The following is a 13,378-nucleotide window of genomic DNA, read 5'->3' as shown; positions in this document are numbered from 1 at the left end:
TGTCTGTACAAATTGCAGACATGAAGAGATTCTTGAGAAATTACCTCATCTGTCATCCAACCTTGGAGCTGTGTGAAATCTACTCCATCTAACATGGATAAAATTTTATTCTGATTTTAAGAGACATAGAAAAGAATATTCTGTTGGTTTAACTAAACTTAGAAAGGCAGTAGAGCCACATACTGAGGGAAAATTACATTTTTCCCCTCCTGACAAGGTTTAGTCTGTACCCAGACTGAAACAGAAAAAGTGGCTCCTGAGACTAAAAAAAAAACATAACATGAAAAATACTTAGTGTTGATGGTAGGAAAAATAGACTCTTCATATGAAGAATTTCTATTTCAGTCTCATTTTTTGTTTCAGGTTTGTACATGTATTAAGGATAGTTTTACTTAAAGGTTTTGGTTTACATTTATAACTTCTGCCACTTGCCTTAGAAATGAGCATAAAGCCATAATTATATTCTTTTCCACCCTTATGTTATGTTCTGCACATCTTGGAAGGAACAAAGTTTTGTTTACAGCAAAATCTCTTCCATGAATCTCCACTCTAGAATAAGCCTTCCCATACCCTCCATTCCTCAGCATGGGGTTCATTTCCATTCTAGCACAAGCACAGCACATGGGTGCTTCCTGTCTGTCTCCCACTTCAGACTATAAATTTCATGAATACAGGAACTTTTCAGCATTGTCTCACTTGGGCGTTCAATAAAGGGAAATCTTTGTTACGAAATTCTTAATGTCAAAGGGAGGGGTAGATTTCATTTAGTGGGCTAAATTTTAGTCACTTGATTGCCTGTTTTCTCATCTAGAAAAGGAAATTTTATCTGCTTTACCTTTACGGTAAAAATGAGATAATGGGTAAAAAGTGCTTAAAATAAATTACACAAATGCTTTGTGATATAATTGTGAAAACTTGAGCTTGCTTGAACTGAAGATGGGGAATTTTATTACAGTATCGTAAGTTTTAAAAATTAACTTATTTGTAAGGCAAACTAGTTTTTAATACCTAGATGGAATGAAGTTATCATTGGAGGGATTAACTTTTGGGAAATTGTGGAGTGAAACTACAGTTTCATTTAATCCTTACCAATATGAAAATGCCCTAGAGTAAGTTCCCAGATTGTTACTGTTTATGTGTAAATGTACCTGCTTAACCACATCAGTCCCTTATTAAGATTTTGATAAATACTGTGGTTTTCGTAATTACTCTATAATTGTCTTTAGAAATTTGAAACTTATCTTTGTATTAGTAAAAGGAAAAAGTAAATCCTTGATATGCAGCATTTCTATTTTGTTTTTTTTTAAACTTTCTGTTTCAGATTCATGGTTTTAAAAACTACAGCTTTATTTGTTGTAGAGGTTTTGGTTCTGCAGGGAAATTGTAACCTTATGTTTATAACTTCTGCCACTTGATTTAGAAATGAGCATCATTCACTAAGTTGGCATTCTTTTCCCATTGAGATAAACTCTGAAGGTCAGGAAAAGGACTTTCATATAGATATGAAAGCCCATAAAAACTTGCTTTTGTTTGTATTATAAGTTTGAGCTTTATTTCTTAGCAACAATATTTCCATAAAATGTATTTTCCATGATTAGAGTGTAAAAAATGCTAGAAGACAGATTTGATTGTTGTGAATTATTGTTACATGAAATTCATTAGTTCAGAAACTTCTTTTTAAGTCAATTTCCTCATCTGTTAGAAATAGTCTTTTAGAGACTGATTTGTTGGTGGAGAATCTATAAAATTACCCTCGGTTCTGGTTACAGCTTTACGGTGATCTGACTGTGGGCACTGCCATTGTAATGAGCTCAGCATATAGATCCTGTGTGATTGGGTTGGTAATGACACCGTATGGTTATTTAGTACCTGGTTCCCATATTCCATGCCTGAAAGTATTTACTTTAGTGGTAAACTTTTACTACACAAATTTATTTAGTAATAAAAAGGTATTTATTTCTATAGTTAGTGAAGATATCAAGGATTGCTGCTACATTGTGAATTATGTTTCAATACTATGTACTGTTTTTAGAAACTTGTATTTCTGAAACTAACGAATCATTGATTTTTGCTGTGTTAAATGACATTTATCTTTCAGAGGATCATAAAACTGGAGTTGGAGCAGTCATTTGGGCAGAAGGAAAATCTGTAAGTATGAAAATAGTTCTTTAAACATTTAACCTTGATTTTGTTTAAACCTAGTTCAATCTTAAGTGCATTATATTTTATTGATCCATTGGGGTTAATATTTCATTTTGGTGCATTTGTTAAATTCGATAAATATTTGATCATTCCCCCAACAATTGTCTAGGTAGATTAATTGATTTAGCAAACATTTATTAAACATTTTCCACAGGGTAGGCGCTGTGCCACAATGAACAGTGGGGAGGTAAGGACCACGTTTCCTGCCCTTGGTGGCCTTAAATAGTCTGTTAATGGAGACGGGGGAACGAAAAACGGGCTGGTATATAACTGTAATTATAACATGACACTGGGAGTGCAGGGAGCAGAAATCTCTACACTGCTTGGAGAAATGAGTAAAATATTCTTAGAGGAGGTAGGGTGCTATTTATTAGTCTTGAAGAATGCGTAGGAAGGCATCAGGCAGAGCAAATTAGCGTGACTGGGAAAATAAGAGGCAAAGGTAGAGGGTACGAGACAGAATTTGAGAAAATTCAAGTGATTTGGTGTGTAGTGTGTGCTGTAGTGTGCATAGTGGAGTATGTGCACACTATCTGTATATTAGTGTAGCAAAAAATTAGACCAGACCACGAAGCACTTTGCATACCATGCAGAGAGTTCATCCTTTCTACAGTGGGATACTCTAGTGCTAACCAGTAGAAATAAAAAGCAAGTTACACATAATTTTAAATTTTCGAGGAGCCACATTAAAAAAAAAAAAAAAGAAAGAAAAAAAGAAACAGGTGAATTAATTTTAAGAATATATATATATATTTAATGTTTTATTTATTTTTGAGACAGAGAGAGACAGAGCATGAGCAGGGGAGGGGCAGAGAGAGAGGGAGACACAGAATTGGAAGCAGGCTCCAGGCTCTGAGCTGAGCTGTCAGCACAGAGCCCGACGCGGGGCTCGAACCCACAGACTGTGAGATTATGACCTGAGCCGAAGTCGGACACTTAACCGACTGAGCCACCCAGGCCCCCCAGTAATATATTTTATTTAATCATATTTCCAGATATTATTTCAACCTGTAATTGGCATAAAAGCTGTTAATAAAATATTCTGCATCTGGGGAGAGTATTAAGTCTTCACAGTCCTGTGTGTATTTTACACTTCTAGTGCTTCTGAATTCAGACTAACCACATGTGGCTAATGGCTACTGTATTGGACAGTGCAATCCAAGAATATTTTAAGTGGGAAAATAATTTGATCAGATTTACATTATAAGAAGAATGAAGTGGGGCTGGACAGCAAATAGGGAGTTAAGAAAAAGGAGATGATGAGGCCTCAGAGTTGTGGGGTTGGGTTGGAAAGGCGTGGGATCAAGAGATACTTAGTAACTATAAGGCTAGCTGAGAGGTGAGTAGGAAGCCTAGATTCTTCTTCAGTAGACTTCATGGCAACTAATTTGACTATTTCCCTGGATGTATCATAAGGCCCTCACGTTCAACCTAGCCAATAATCCAGTATCTTCCCTGCCAACCTAATCCTTCATCAGTGGTCACCATTACCATTCCCTGTTACTACACATATATAATCAATCACCAAGTGCTATAAATTCCACCTTCAAAAGATGTCTTGACTCTACCTAACTCGCCCTACCTGTTAACCACCTAATAGAATAGGTTCCTCTGCCACAAACTCCCATAGCATTCTGTGCACCTAATTTATGATGCTCATCACAGTTGAAATTATGTGCACAGGTTCTTATCTCCAGTTTATGAGGGCAGGAAGACCCTGTCTTGCTTGCAGCTGTATTCCCAGCACAGTGCCTGGCCTATGGCTGGAACTCTCATTTGTGTTGATATGAATGCCCAGCAGCCTTTTGGCTTAACATGTGGTTCTCAAGTGCTTTGTAGAGAATTTAAGTTTCCAGTCAAGTTATCTATGGTAGGTAGCCTGGTAAAGTGGAAAGACATGGGTTTGGGGTCCAGCAACCTGGGCTTGAATTCTGGCTATGTCACTAGCATTTATAACCCCAGACAAGTTTAATCTCTCTGGGCCTCAGTTTCCTTATCTGTAAAATGGGAAAAGTAATAGTACTACTGCCTAGATTGTTGTGAGGATTGATTAAATGAAATAATACACGAAAAACTTGGCATGATGTTTGACATTTAGTAAATGCTCAAGAATAATTTCTTCTTATTATTATTGAGATAACATTTTATTTGTGTTTATTGGCTCATCATAACAATGATTTTTATCAAGCTGCCATAGTAATGAGTATGTTGATATTATCACATGAGTAGTTATAATATATTGAAATTTAGTGGTTTATAGTATATTCTAAATTATTATAAACACTTATGTTGTATAAAATATTTCACTCTAGTAACTGATAAAGCATTCATGTTATACCTAATATGCCATTGACCATGAGAAATTAAAAAAGCCACTTAAGTAAAAAGATTCATTAAATATGTATTATTTTGTATATATATTATTTTATAATATATATACACAATATAAATAAATACACAATAAATATGAAGTTAAAGGAAAGTGCATTTTTATTTTCCAGCAATATCACTACAGCATATTTTTAGTCTAATAGTTGAAATTGTTCAAAATATTTTCAGCATTTCTGGTTTGCTAACCAGTAGAACAGCACAGAGCATATACAAAATTAACAATTACTTATGGAGTACCTGTTATGTGTGGAGCACTCTAATAGGTGTACTTTAAGGCATAAAAAAGAGGCATAAAGCATGGTTTCTGTTTTCCAGGATCTTATCATTTATTTGGGGAAAGATGTCTGAATCGAGTCAAACAGTTTGTGAATTAAACAAGCTGGTGTTTAATAGCTAACACCAAGGACTGCCTTGAGATTATACGTTAGAAATGATCAGACTTCTTAAAATTTAGCTTTGATAAAACCATGTTGCAGCAGGAGGGTGTAGGATCGTATGTTTTTTTTTGTTTTTGTTTTTGTTTTTGTTTTTTTTTTTTGGTGACAGAAAATGGAATTGGTTATATAAAGTGTGATGCCAGGCTTTAAATACACTGCCAGATGCCCTTCTATGTTGACAGTTCAGCTTTGTTGGTTTGCTTGCTCTCACAGAGGAGTTGGGATGGAACCGGTGCCATGTACTTCATAGGATGCGGTTATAATGCTTTTCCTGTTGGGTCCGAGTATGCTGATTTCCCACACATGGATGATAAACAGAAAGACAGAGAAATAAGGAAATTCAGATACATTGTACATGCGGAACAGAATGCCTTGACATTTAGGTATGAAATTTGTTTGCATGTCTTTTCTTTAAAATGTAGCAAGGGTTAGTTGAAATTAGTTTCTTTTAGCTATAATTTCTTTCTTTTTCTTTTCTTTTTTTAATTCGAAGAAATATTCTTCTCAGAAGTATAATTTCGGATATACTTGGTCTGGGCTGTCTGACCTGAGGCCATTGCCAGAGATCCTCCACACCTTCAAATTTGCTGAGTGAGTCAGAGTGGCCAAAATGAACAAATCAGGAGACTGTAGATGCTGGAGAGGATGTGGAGAAACGGGAACCCTCTTGCACTGTTGGTGGGAATGCAAACTGGTGCAGCCGCTCTGGAAAACAGTGTGGAGGTTCCTGAAAAAGTTAAAAATAGACCTACCCTATGACCCAGCAGTAGCACTGCTAGGAATTTACCCAAGGGATACAGGAGTACTGAGGCATAGGGGCACTTGTACCCCAATGTTTATAGCAGCACTCTCAACAATAGCCAAATTATGGAAAGAGCCTAAATGTCCATCAACTGATGAATGGATAAAGAAATTGTGGTTTATATACACAATGGAGTACTACGTGGCAGTGAGAAAGAATGAAATATGGCCCTTTGTAGCAACATGGATGGAACTGGAGAGTGTGATGCTAAGTGAAATAAGCCATACAGAGAAAGACAGATGCCATATGGTTTCACTCTTATGTGGATCCTGAGAAACTTAACAGAAACCCATGGGGGATGGGAAGGGGGAAAAAAAAAAAGAGGTTAGAGTGGGAGAGAGCCAAAGCATAAGAGACTCTTAAAAACTGAGAACAAACTGAGGGTTGATGGGGGGTGGGAGGGAGGGGAGTGTGGGTGATGGTATTGAGGAGGGCACCTGTTGGGATGAGCATTGGGTGTTGTATGGAAACCAATTTGACAATAAATTTCATATATTTAAAAAAAAAAAAACAACAAATTTGCTGAGCGAGCCTGTTTTTTTTGTTTTGTTTTGTTTTGTTTTGTTTTGTTTTTTTGTCTTCCTTCTCTCTCCAATATAAAACTGCTTGGTGTTTGTCCTTAGGGTCTTCCACTTTCTCAGTTGTAAGATGTCCTTTGTTTTCTAAACCTAGAACGCATATACTTAGGAATATATAGATTTTATCATGAACCAAATTGCTTTAACATAGTTTCGGTGAGAGATTATAACTGGCATCACCTCCTTCTGGTGTTCATTTAGATCATTTCCACAAACATTTCTCAGTCATTACCACTGAGGGAGTGATCTTAGGGGGTTCAAAACTGAGCGAGACATGGCTTTGGTCTTTGAGGAGCTTATAATGTGGCAGGAGGATAGAAAAGTGCTTTTGAGCCAAGGTGATCGGTTCTCTGGGAAATGCCAACACAAAGTCCTGTGGAAATTCATGGACTGCTACAGATGGAGGGGAAGTGAAAGGGGAAAGCTTTAAGGAGGAGCTGGCATTTGAGCTGGGTTCTGAACGTCTGGTAGGATTGTGGCAATTGAAGAGGCTTACCTGAAGCCATCCTTGCTTCAGGCATAGCAATGGTCTAGAAGTAGGAAAATGCTTGTGTGTTTGGGAACATGAGTGTTCCAGTTGGGCTGGACTGTGGAGCATGTGGGAGTAGGTTGGGGCTGGACAAGGGAGGACTTTGAATTTAAAAGTGGGGAGTTGGAAGGGCGTTGACAGAGCCACCCTACCAATCACTTAGGTTGCAGGTATATTATTTAAATAGACCAGATGCATAACATTCTGTTGCCCTAGTCTAGGCAAACAGAATGAGTCTGAACTGGGGAGGTGAATATGGAGGGCGGATGGTTGTGTAGGACAGCTGACTGAGAGCAGCGGAAACCACAGAACCAGGAAGTGTAATCCCCGTAGCTTCAGATGAGGGCATTTCTTGGTCCTAAACTCCCTCAGCAAACAGTTGCTCTGTTCTTTTCCTTGTGCTCTTCATTACGGGTTTACTTGCTTACTTTATGCGGAGGTATGAATCTCTTAAAGCCAAACGCTTGTTAAAATAAAGTATCCTTTCTCAGAGAGGGAATAAAGGAACTATAACTCAAAGCAGAATTTTAATATTAATTTATCAATTTAATAAGCATTTATTAAATAACCAGTCGATACTAGATAAGGGTTAGATCCTTTGGGTACCATGATGAGCTAATGTCTAATCTCTCATGGTAAACTCTCAAAGAAGAGAGTTTCTAGCCCCTCATTCTGGTATTACAAAGTTCTTACTTATCCATTGTTCTTGCTCTCCCTCCCTTCCTCCCTCTCTCTTTCAGTGTCTTTTTCTGTTTTTATTTGTAATCTAATACTGAACATCTTACCAATTGCTTAGAATAATAAATGAATTTTACTTGTAATAATTGTCATGTTCAGATTGTATATTAACATTTTATGAGTTTATATATTTTGTATGTTCACTAATTTGGCAAGAATAAAGTTTATTGTTGTTTATAATGCTGTAAATTTGTTTTAAAAGCAGCTCAGTTTTAGTATTTAAAGATTTCTCTAAAATATAACTATCATTGTGGAAGCTACCTTCCTAATACTTATAAATTTTTTGTAGGTGTCAAGAAATAAAACCAGAAGAAAGAAGTATGATCTTTGTCACAAAGTGCCCATGTGATGAGTGTGTACCTTTAATTAAAGGTGCAGGCATAAAACAAATCTATGCAGGAGATGTAGATGTTGGAAAAAAGAAAGCAGACATCTCTTACATGAGATTTGGGGAACTTGAGGGTGTTAGCAAATTTACAGTAAGTAGATACACATTTTTTTCAAGTATACTTTCTATTATATTGTTACCTACCTTGCTGAATATTTTTAGTTAGTGATTCCCATGCTTTTAAAGACTTTCAACAAACTATTATCACTGAGTTTATTTTTATGTGCAACTACTCATCTAATTACAGATTTTCAGCTTAGGATCTCTGTTTTATGAATCGACATGTCCTTAACAAGTTGCACATTATTGACCTTACAGATCCTGAATTGGTGGACCCTTTAGTGCCACCTGGTGGCTAACAAAAGAAAATCCCTCACCCGCCTCTTCCTCACCCTTCTGGTTTGGAGTGGTAAATAGAGATGAAAATAGTTTAGGATTACCCAAAAGACAGGGACCCACACAAATACACACACACACACACACACACACGTGCACTCACGACACATTTCTCATGGGAAAAATTAGAAAAGATAGAAGGGATTTAATATTTGATGTTTCAGAAAAAGTACTGAGATACTTCATGGAAAACATAGAACTTTATTTTACTATTTAGTCTTTTAAAAAACTTTTTTTTCTGGTTTATTTATTTTTGAGAGAGAGAGAGAGCAAGCAGGGGAAGGTGCAGAGAGAGAGGGGGACAGAAGATCCAAAGCAGGCTCTGTGCCGACAGCAGAGGGCCCAATGTGGAGCTCAAACTCACAAACCATGAGATCGTGACTTGACCTGAAGTCCGACACTCAACTGACTGGGCCACCCAGCGCCAGGCGCCCCTAAAAAACTTTTTAGAAACAATCTCAAACATACATAAAAGTTACAAAACCACTACAAAGAACTTTTTTTTTTCAGAAACGTTTGAGAGTAACTTGTTGACATGGTGGCCAGATCACTCTTGGGGCGCCTGGGTGGCTCAGTCGGTGGAGCGTCCAGCTTTGGCTCAGGTCATGATCTTGCAGTTGGTGAGTTCGAGCCCCACATTGGGCTCTCTGCTGTCAGACTGTCAGCGCAGAGCCCACTTCGGATCCTCTGTCCCCCTCTCTCTGCACCTTCCCTGCTCATGCTCTCCCAAAAAAAAAAAAAAAAAAAAAAAAAACTAAAAAAAACTAAAAAAAAAAATGATAGCCAGATCACTCTCAAATAGTTTATTACATATTTCCTCAAATGGTAGATTCTCCTACAAAACCATGATACAGCCACAAAACTTGGGAAATTATCATTGATAATTTCATCCACAGATTCTAGCCAAAGTTTACCAGTTGTCCCAGTGTTCTGTATAGCAAAAAGATCCCCTCTCCAGAATCATATGTTGATTTTTAATGATAACTCTGGCATTTAATGTAACACTTATATACAAGAATTTGCGGTAGATATAAAAGGCATATAACTATTTATAAATTTCAAATTTACATTCCTGTTTGAGTCCAGAGTGCCTGGAACATATAAGGCACCAAAAAGATATGTTTTAAAGTGTCTATTAGGGCACCTGGCTGGCTCAGTCGCTTAAGCCTCTGACTCTTGGTTTCGGTTCAGGTCATGATCTCATGGTTCGTGGAATCAAGCCCTGCATCAGACTGTGTGCTTGCAGTGTGAAGCCTACTTGGGATTCTCTCTCTTCTTCCCTCTCTGCCCCTTTCCTGCTCTCTCTCTTTCAAAATAAATAAATAAAACATTAAAAAAATAATAATAATAAACTGTCTATATATGTGTATACATATACTTATATATTTATATTAAAAATTTTGGAATTATAACAGCATATTGCCTAGGTTTTGTGTGTATGAAGTATCGTAACTATTTACCCTTTTTATTTTTGTCATTTATTTTTGTTTTTTTATTTCCAGTTTTATTTAAAGTTCATGATTTTTTAAAAAAAGGAGGGCCCTGAAAGAAAGGAGAGATGAGCAAGATGCCTCTTTTGTAAAAGCAAACCAAAACTTACATCCAGCTAGTCAAAGAGAAATCTCTGGTTTTGTGTTTTTGTTTTCTGTCTCTTCATTCCTCCTGAGGAGTAGAAGGAAATAGTTGTTTCACATTCTCTCCATAAAGATTAAATGACCTAGCTCTTCAGGACTGTGACAGACAGATTAAGTGAATTCTGAAATATTTTGCTTACTGGCGGATTTGAGTAGCTTTCTCACTGTAAAGACAATGAAGAGGTCAGAAGAATGTAAGATATAGGGTGAGAGAAGCAGAGGGAGGCAGGAAGACAGAGGGTGTGAGGCCCCTCGGCAGAGATGGGCCAAGACCCACAGGAGTACCCCACTCAGGTGCACACGATTCTTCTCTGTGCTCCTTCTGGTGAAGGTTAACTCTCTCCTCCTTTTCCTCCTTCTCCTCCTTTCCCTCATCTGGCCTGGTTTGCAATATTATGTAAATGGCTTAAACTCCCTGGTTAGCTAAATGCCTAGGTTTTGTTTTGTTTTTTTTTTTGTTGTTGTTTTTTTTTTTTATAAATACCAGAGACTAACATGAACTAGTATTCATTCTAAATTTGAATGTCAATAATGGTTATACTTATTTTTAGATTGTCAACAGTAGTATAGGCATGTCCAAAAAATTGATTTTTTTTTAAGATTAAAGCAAATTGAAATTAATTTTGTTTGGAAAACTTGCTTTTCTCCTTGAGGTGTTACCATATACCTTGAGATGAGTGATTCTGTTCTGTGGGATTGTTGCAAACTAGGCTAGGGCTGAGCAACAGTATTTTCAAGAATAGATTTTACCAGTGTAGACCCATGTCCTTATTCAGAAAGCTTTTGTTTTCTTTCTATTTAATACATGTACATTTTTCTCTACTAGGTCATATTACTTATTTTAAATTTATTTATTTTGAAAGTAATATATACTCATTTTAGAGGACCAAGGATGTAAAGAAGAACAGATATTTTCTTACAGCTCATAGATACTACTGTTAACATGTTGCTGTATTTTCTGTGTCATTGAGAATTCTTCAAAAATAATGTTTAATAGTTATACAATATTCTAACTTACAGATATAACTTATTTAACCATCCTCCTGTTGTGAGGCACCTAAATGGCTCCTAAGTTTCTTAAAGTTAGAAATAGTCTTTTTATGATTATCCTTAAATATAGATTCAGTGTTATTAGTTTTTACTTTTCCAAAATTAATAGATTTTAGTAGTTTGACATGTTTTGAAACATGCCTTTTTTTTTTTTTTTTTTAAGTTCATATGTAATTTTCCACCCCATGTCAGTCCTCTTTTTCCTGGTGCTAATCCCAACCATCCCATTTCTATAGGCAACCAACCAGTTCTAGATGTCCTCCCTTTCCAAAGACTTTTTTACCCATGGAAAAATGTTTGTCTTGTATCTCATTCCCCCTCAAGGATCATGATAGTTTGATGAACTCATTGATGCTTACAGAAGGCACATTGAGTTGTGCCTTTCTAGACATAGTGCCCTAATGGGCCTTTTTGGTCAAGTCATTAGTAATTCTGATGATGGGGATTTCTAGCCAAGTGAGAAGGGAAGGGCTGTGCCGTGACGTACTGATTACACTCAGTTTTTCTTCTCAGCTGCCCCACGCTTCTCGGTACTATCTGAGAACAATCAGGCTTCCCTATTTCTTTTTGAACGGTTGAGATGGAAAACTGTAATCAGAGGAGATATGGTATATGATGTGATATAACCATACTAAAAGGCAAGATTATCTTGGTCGTACTTTCTCTCTTTATATCTAAGCCTTCTCTGGCTGTTATAAGATGCCATAGGACCTGGAGATGGAATGTGGTGTGGTGGAAACTCTACAGTGTTGGGCAAACTCAGATGCGAATTCTGTTGCTGCCCTTAGTGGGCAAGTCACTGCACTTCTCTGGTCTTCTGCTTCTTTACCTTTAAAATGAAAGTAAAGGATCTTTAAAGTTCCTTCCTTCCTGGGAATGCAAACTGGTGCAGCCACTCTGGAAAACAGTGTGGAGGTTCCTCAAAACATTAAAAATAGATCTACCCTATGACCCAGCAATAGCACTGCCAGGAATTTACCCAAGGGATACAGGAGTGCTGATGCATAGGGGCTCTTGCACCCCAATGTTTATAGCAGCACTCTCAACAATAGCTAAATTATGGAAAGAGCCTAAATGTCCATCAACTGACGAATGGTTAAAGAAATTGTGGTTTAGGGGCGCCTGGGTGGCTCAGTCGGTTGAGCGTCTGACCTCGGCTCAGGTCATGATCTCGCGGTCCGTGAGTTCGAGCCCTGCGTCGGGCTCTGTGCAGACAGCTCAGAGCCTGGAGCCTGTTTCAGATTCTGTGTCTCCCTCTCTCTCTGACCCTCCCCCGTTCATGCTCTGTCTCTCTCTGTCTCAAAAATAAATAAACGTTAAAAAAAAAAATTAAAAAAAAAAAGAAATTGTGGTTTATATACACAACGGAATACTACTTGGCAATGAGAAAGAATGAAATATGGCCTTTTGTAGCAGCGTGGATGAATTGGAGAGTGTTATGCTAAGTGAAATAAGTCATACAGAGAAAGACAGATGCCATATGTTTTCACTCTTATGTGGATCCTGAGAAACTTAACAGAAGACCATGGGGGAGAGGGAGGGAAAAAAAAAGTTAGAGAAGGAGGGAGGCAAACCATAAGAGACTCTTAAAAACTGAGAACAAACTGAGGGTTGATGGGGGGTGGGAGGGAGGGGAAAGTGGGTGATGGGCATTGAGGAGGGCACCTGTTGGGATGAGCACTGGGTGCTGTATGGAAACCAATTGGACAATAAATTCCATATTAAAAAAAAATTCCTTCCTTCCCTAAGAATATTGATTCTGATCCCAGAAGTCATATCATTCAGGGTCATTTAGGGTCATTATAGGGACTGGTTGGTATGAACATGCTTTTTTTTTTTCCTTACATTAAAAAAAAATGTTTTGATATTGACAACAGGGTACTGAAATGCTGTTTATTAAATCCTTCTTAAACATATAAATAAAAGGTTTGTACCCTTTTACAGTGGCAGCTGAATCCATCAAGAACTTGTGTGGGTGAACAAAATGAGCCTGAAAGCAGAGAGAGTAAGTATTTAAAAGTCTCTTATTAAGCTTAACTTTGTTGCTAAGAAGAAAGGATACATAGTGAGTTTTAATGATCAGGTGTTTGAAATTGTGGTTGTAGATAGACCATTTTCTTTTTGCAAGTTAGATTTTTGCCATTCAAGTTGTTTTACAAACATTTGTGTATCTACTATATGCTAGATTCAATGGAAAGTGCTGGTTTATAATCAGTCCCATAGAATCTGCAGT

The 13,378-nt window shown here is 37.2% G+C and overlaps 1 protein-coding gene across 2 annotated transcripts in view; it reads left to right on the top strand.

The window, feature by feature from the left end:
• CDADC1 (cytidine and dCMP deaminase domain containing 1) overlaps window positions 1–13,378 on the top strand; it is a 54,484-nt gene that overhangs the window by 31,355 nt on the left and 9,751 nt on the right. For both annotated transcript variants that reach the window (XM_049646890.1, XM_049646892.1), the window contains 4 exons: window positions 2,099–2,148; window positions 5,244–5,413; window positions 7,967–8,156; window positions 13,090–13,150. In XM_049646890.1, coding sequence (XP_049502847.1) covers window positions 2,099–2,148; window positions 5,244–5,413; window positions 7,967–8,156; window positions 13,090–13,150 — 471 coding nt within the window. The remainder of the gene's footprint in view (window positions 1–2,098; window positions 2,149–5,243; window positions 5,414–7,966; window positions 8,157–13,089; window positions 13,151–13,378) is intronic.

Source organism: Panthera uncia (assembly GCF_023721935.1).
Source record: "Panthera uncia isolate 11264 chromosome A1 unlocalized genomic scaffold, Puncia_PCG_1.0 HiC_scaffold_16, whole genome shotgun sequence".
Lineage (NCBI taxonomy): Eukaryota > Metazoa > Chordata > Mammalia > Carnivora > Felidae > Panthera > Panthera uncia.
The sequence above is the reverse complement of the archived record's forward strand: the minus strand, read 5'-3'. Positions and strand labels throughout refer to the sequence as shown.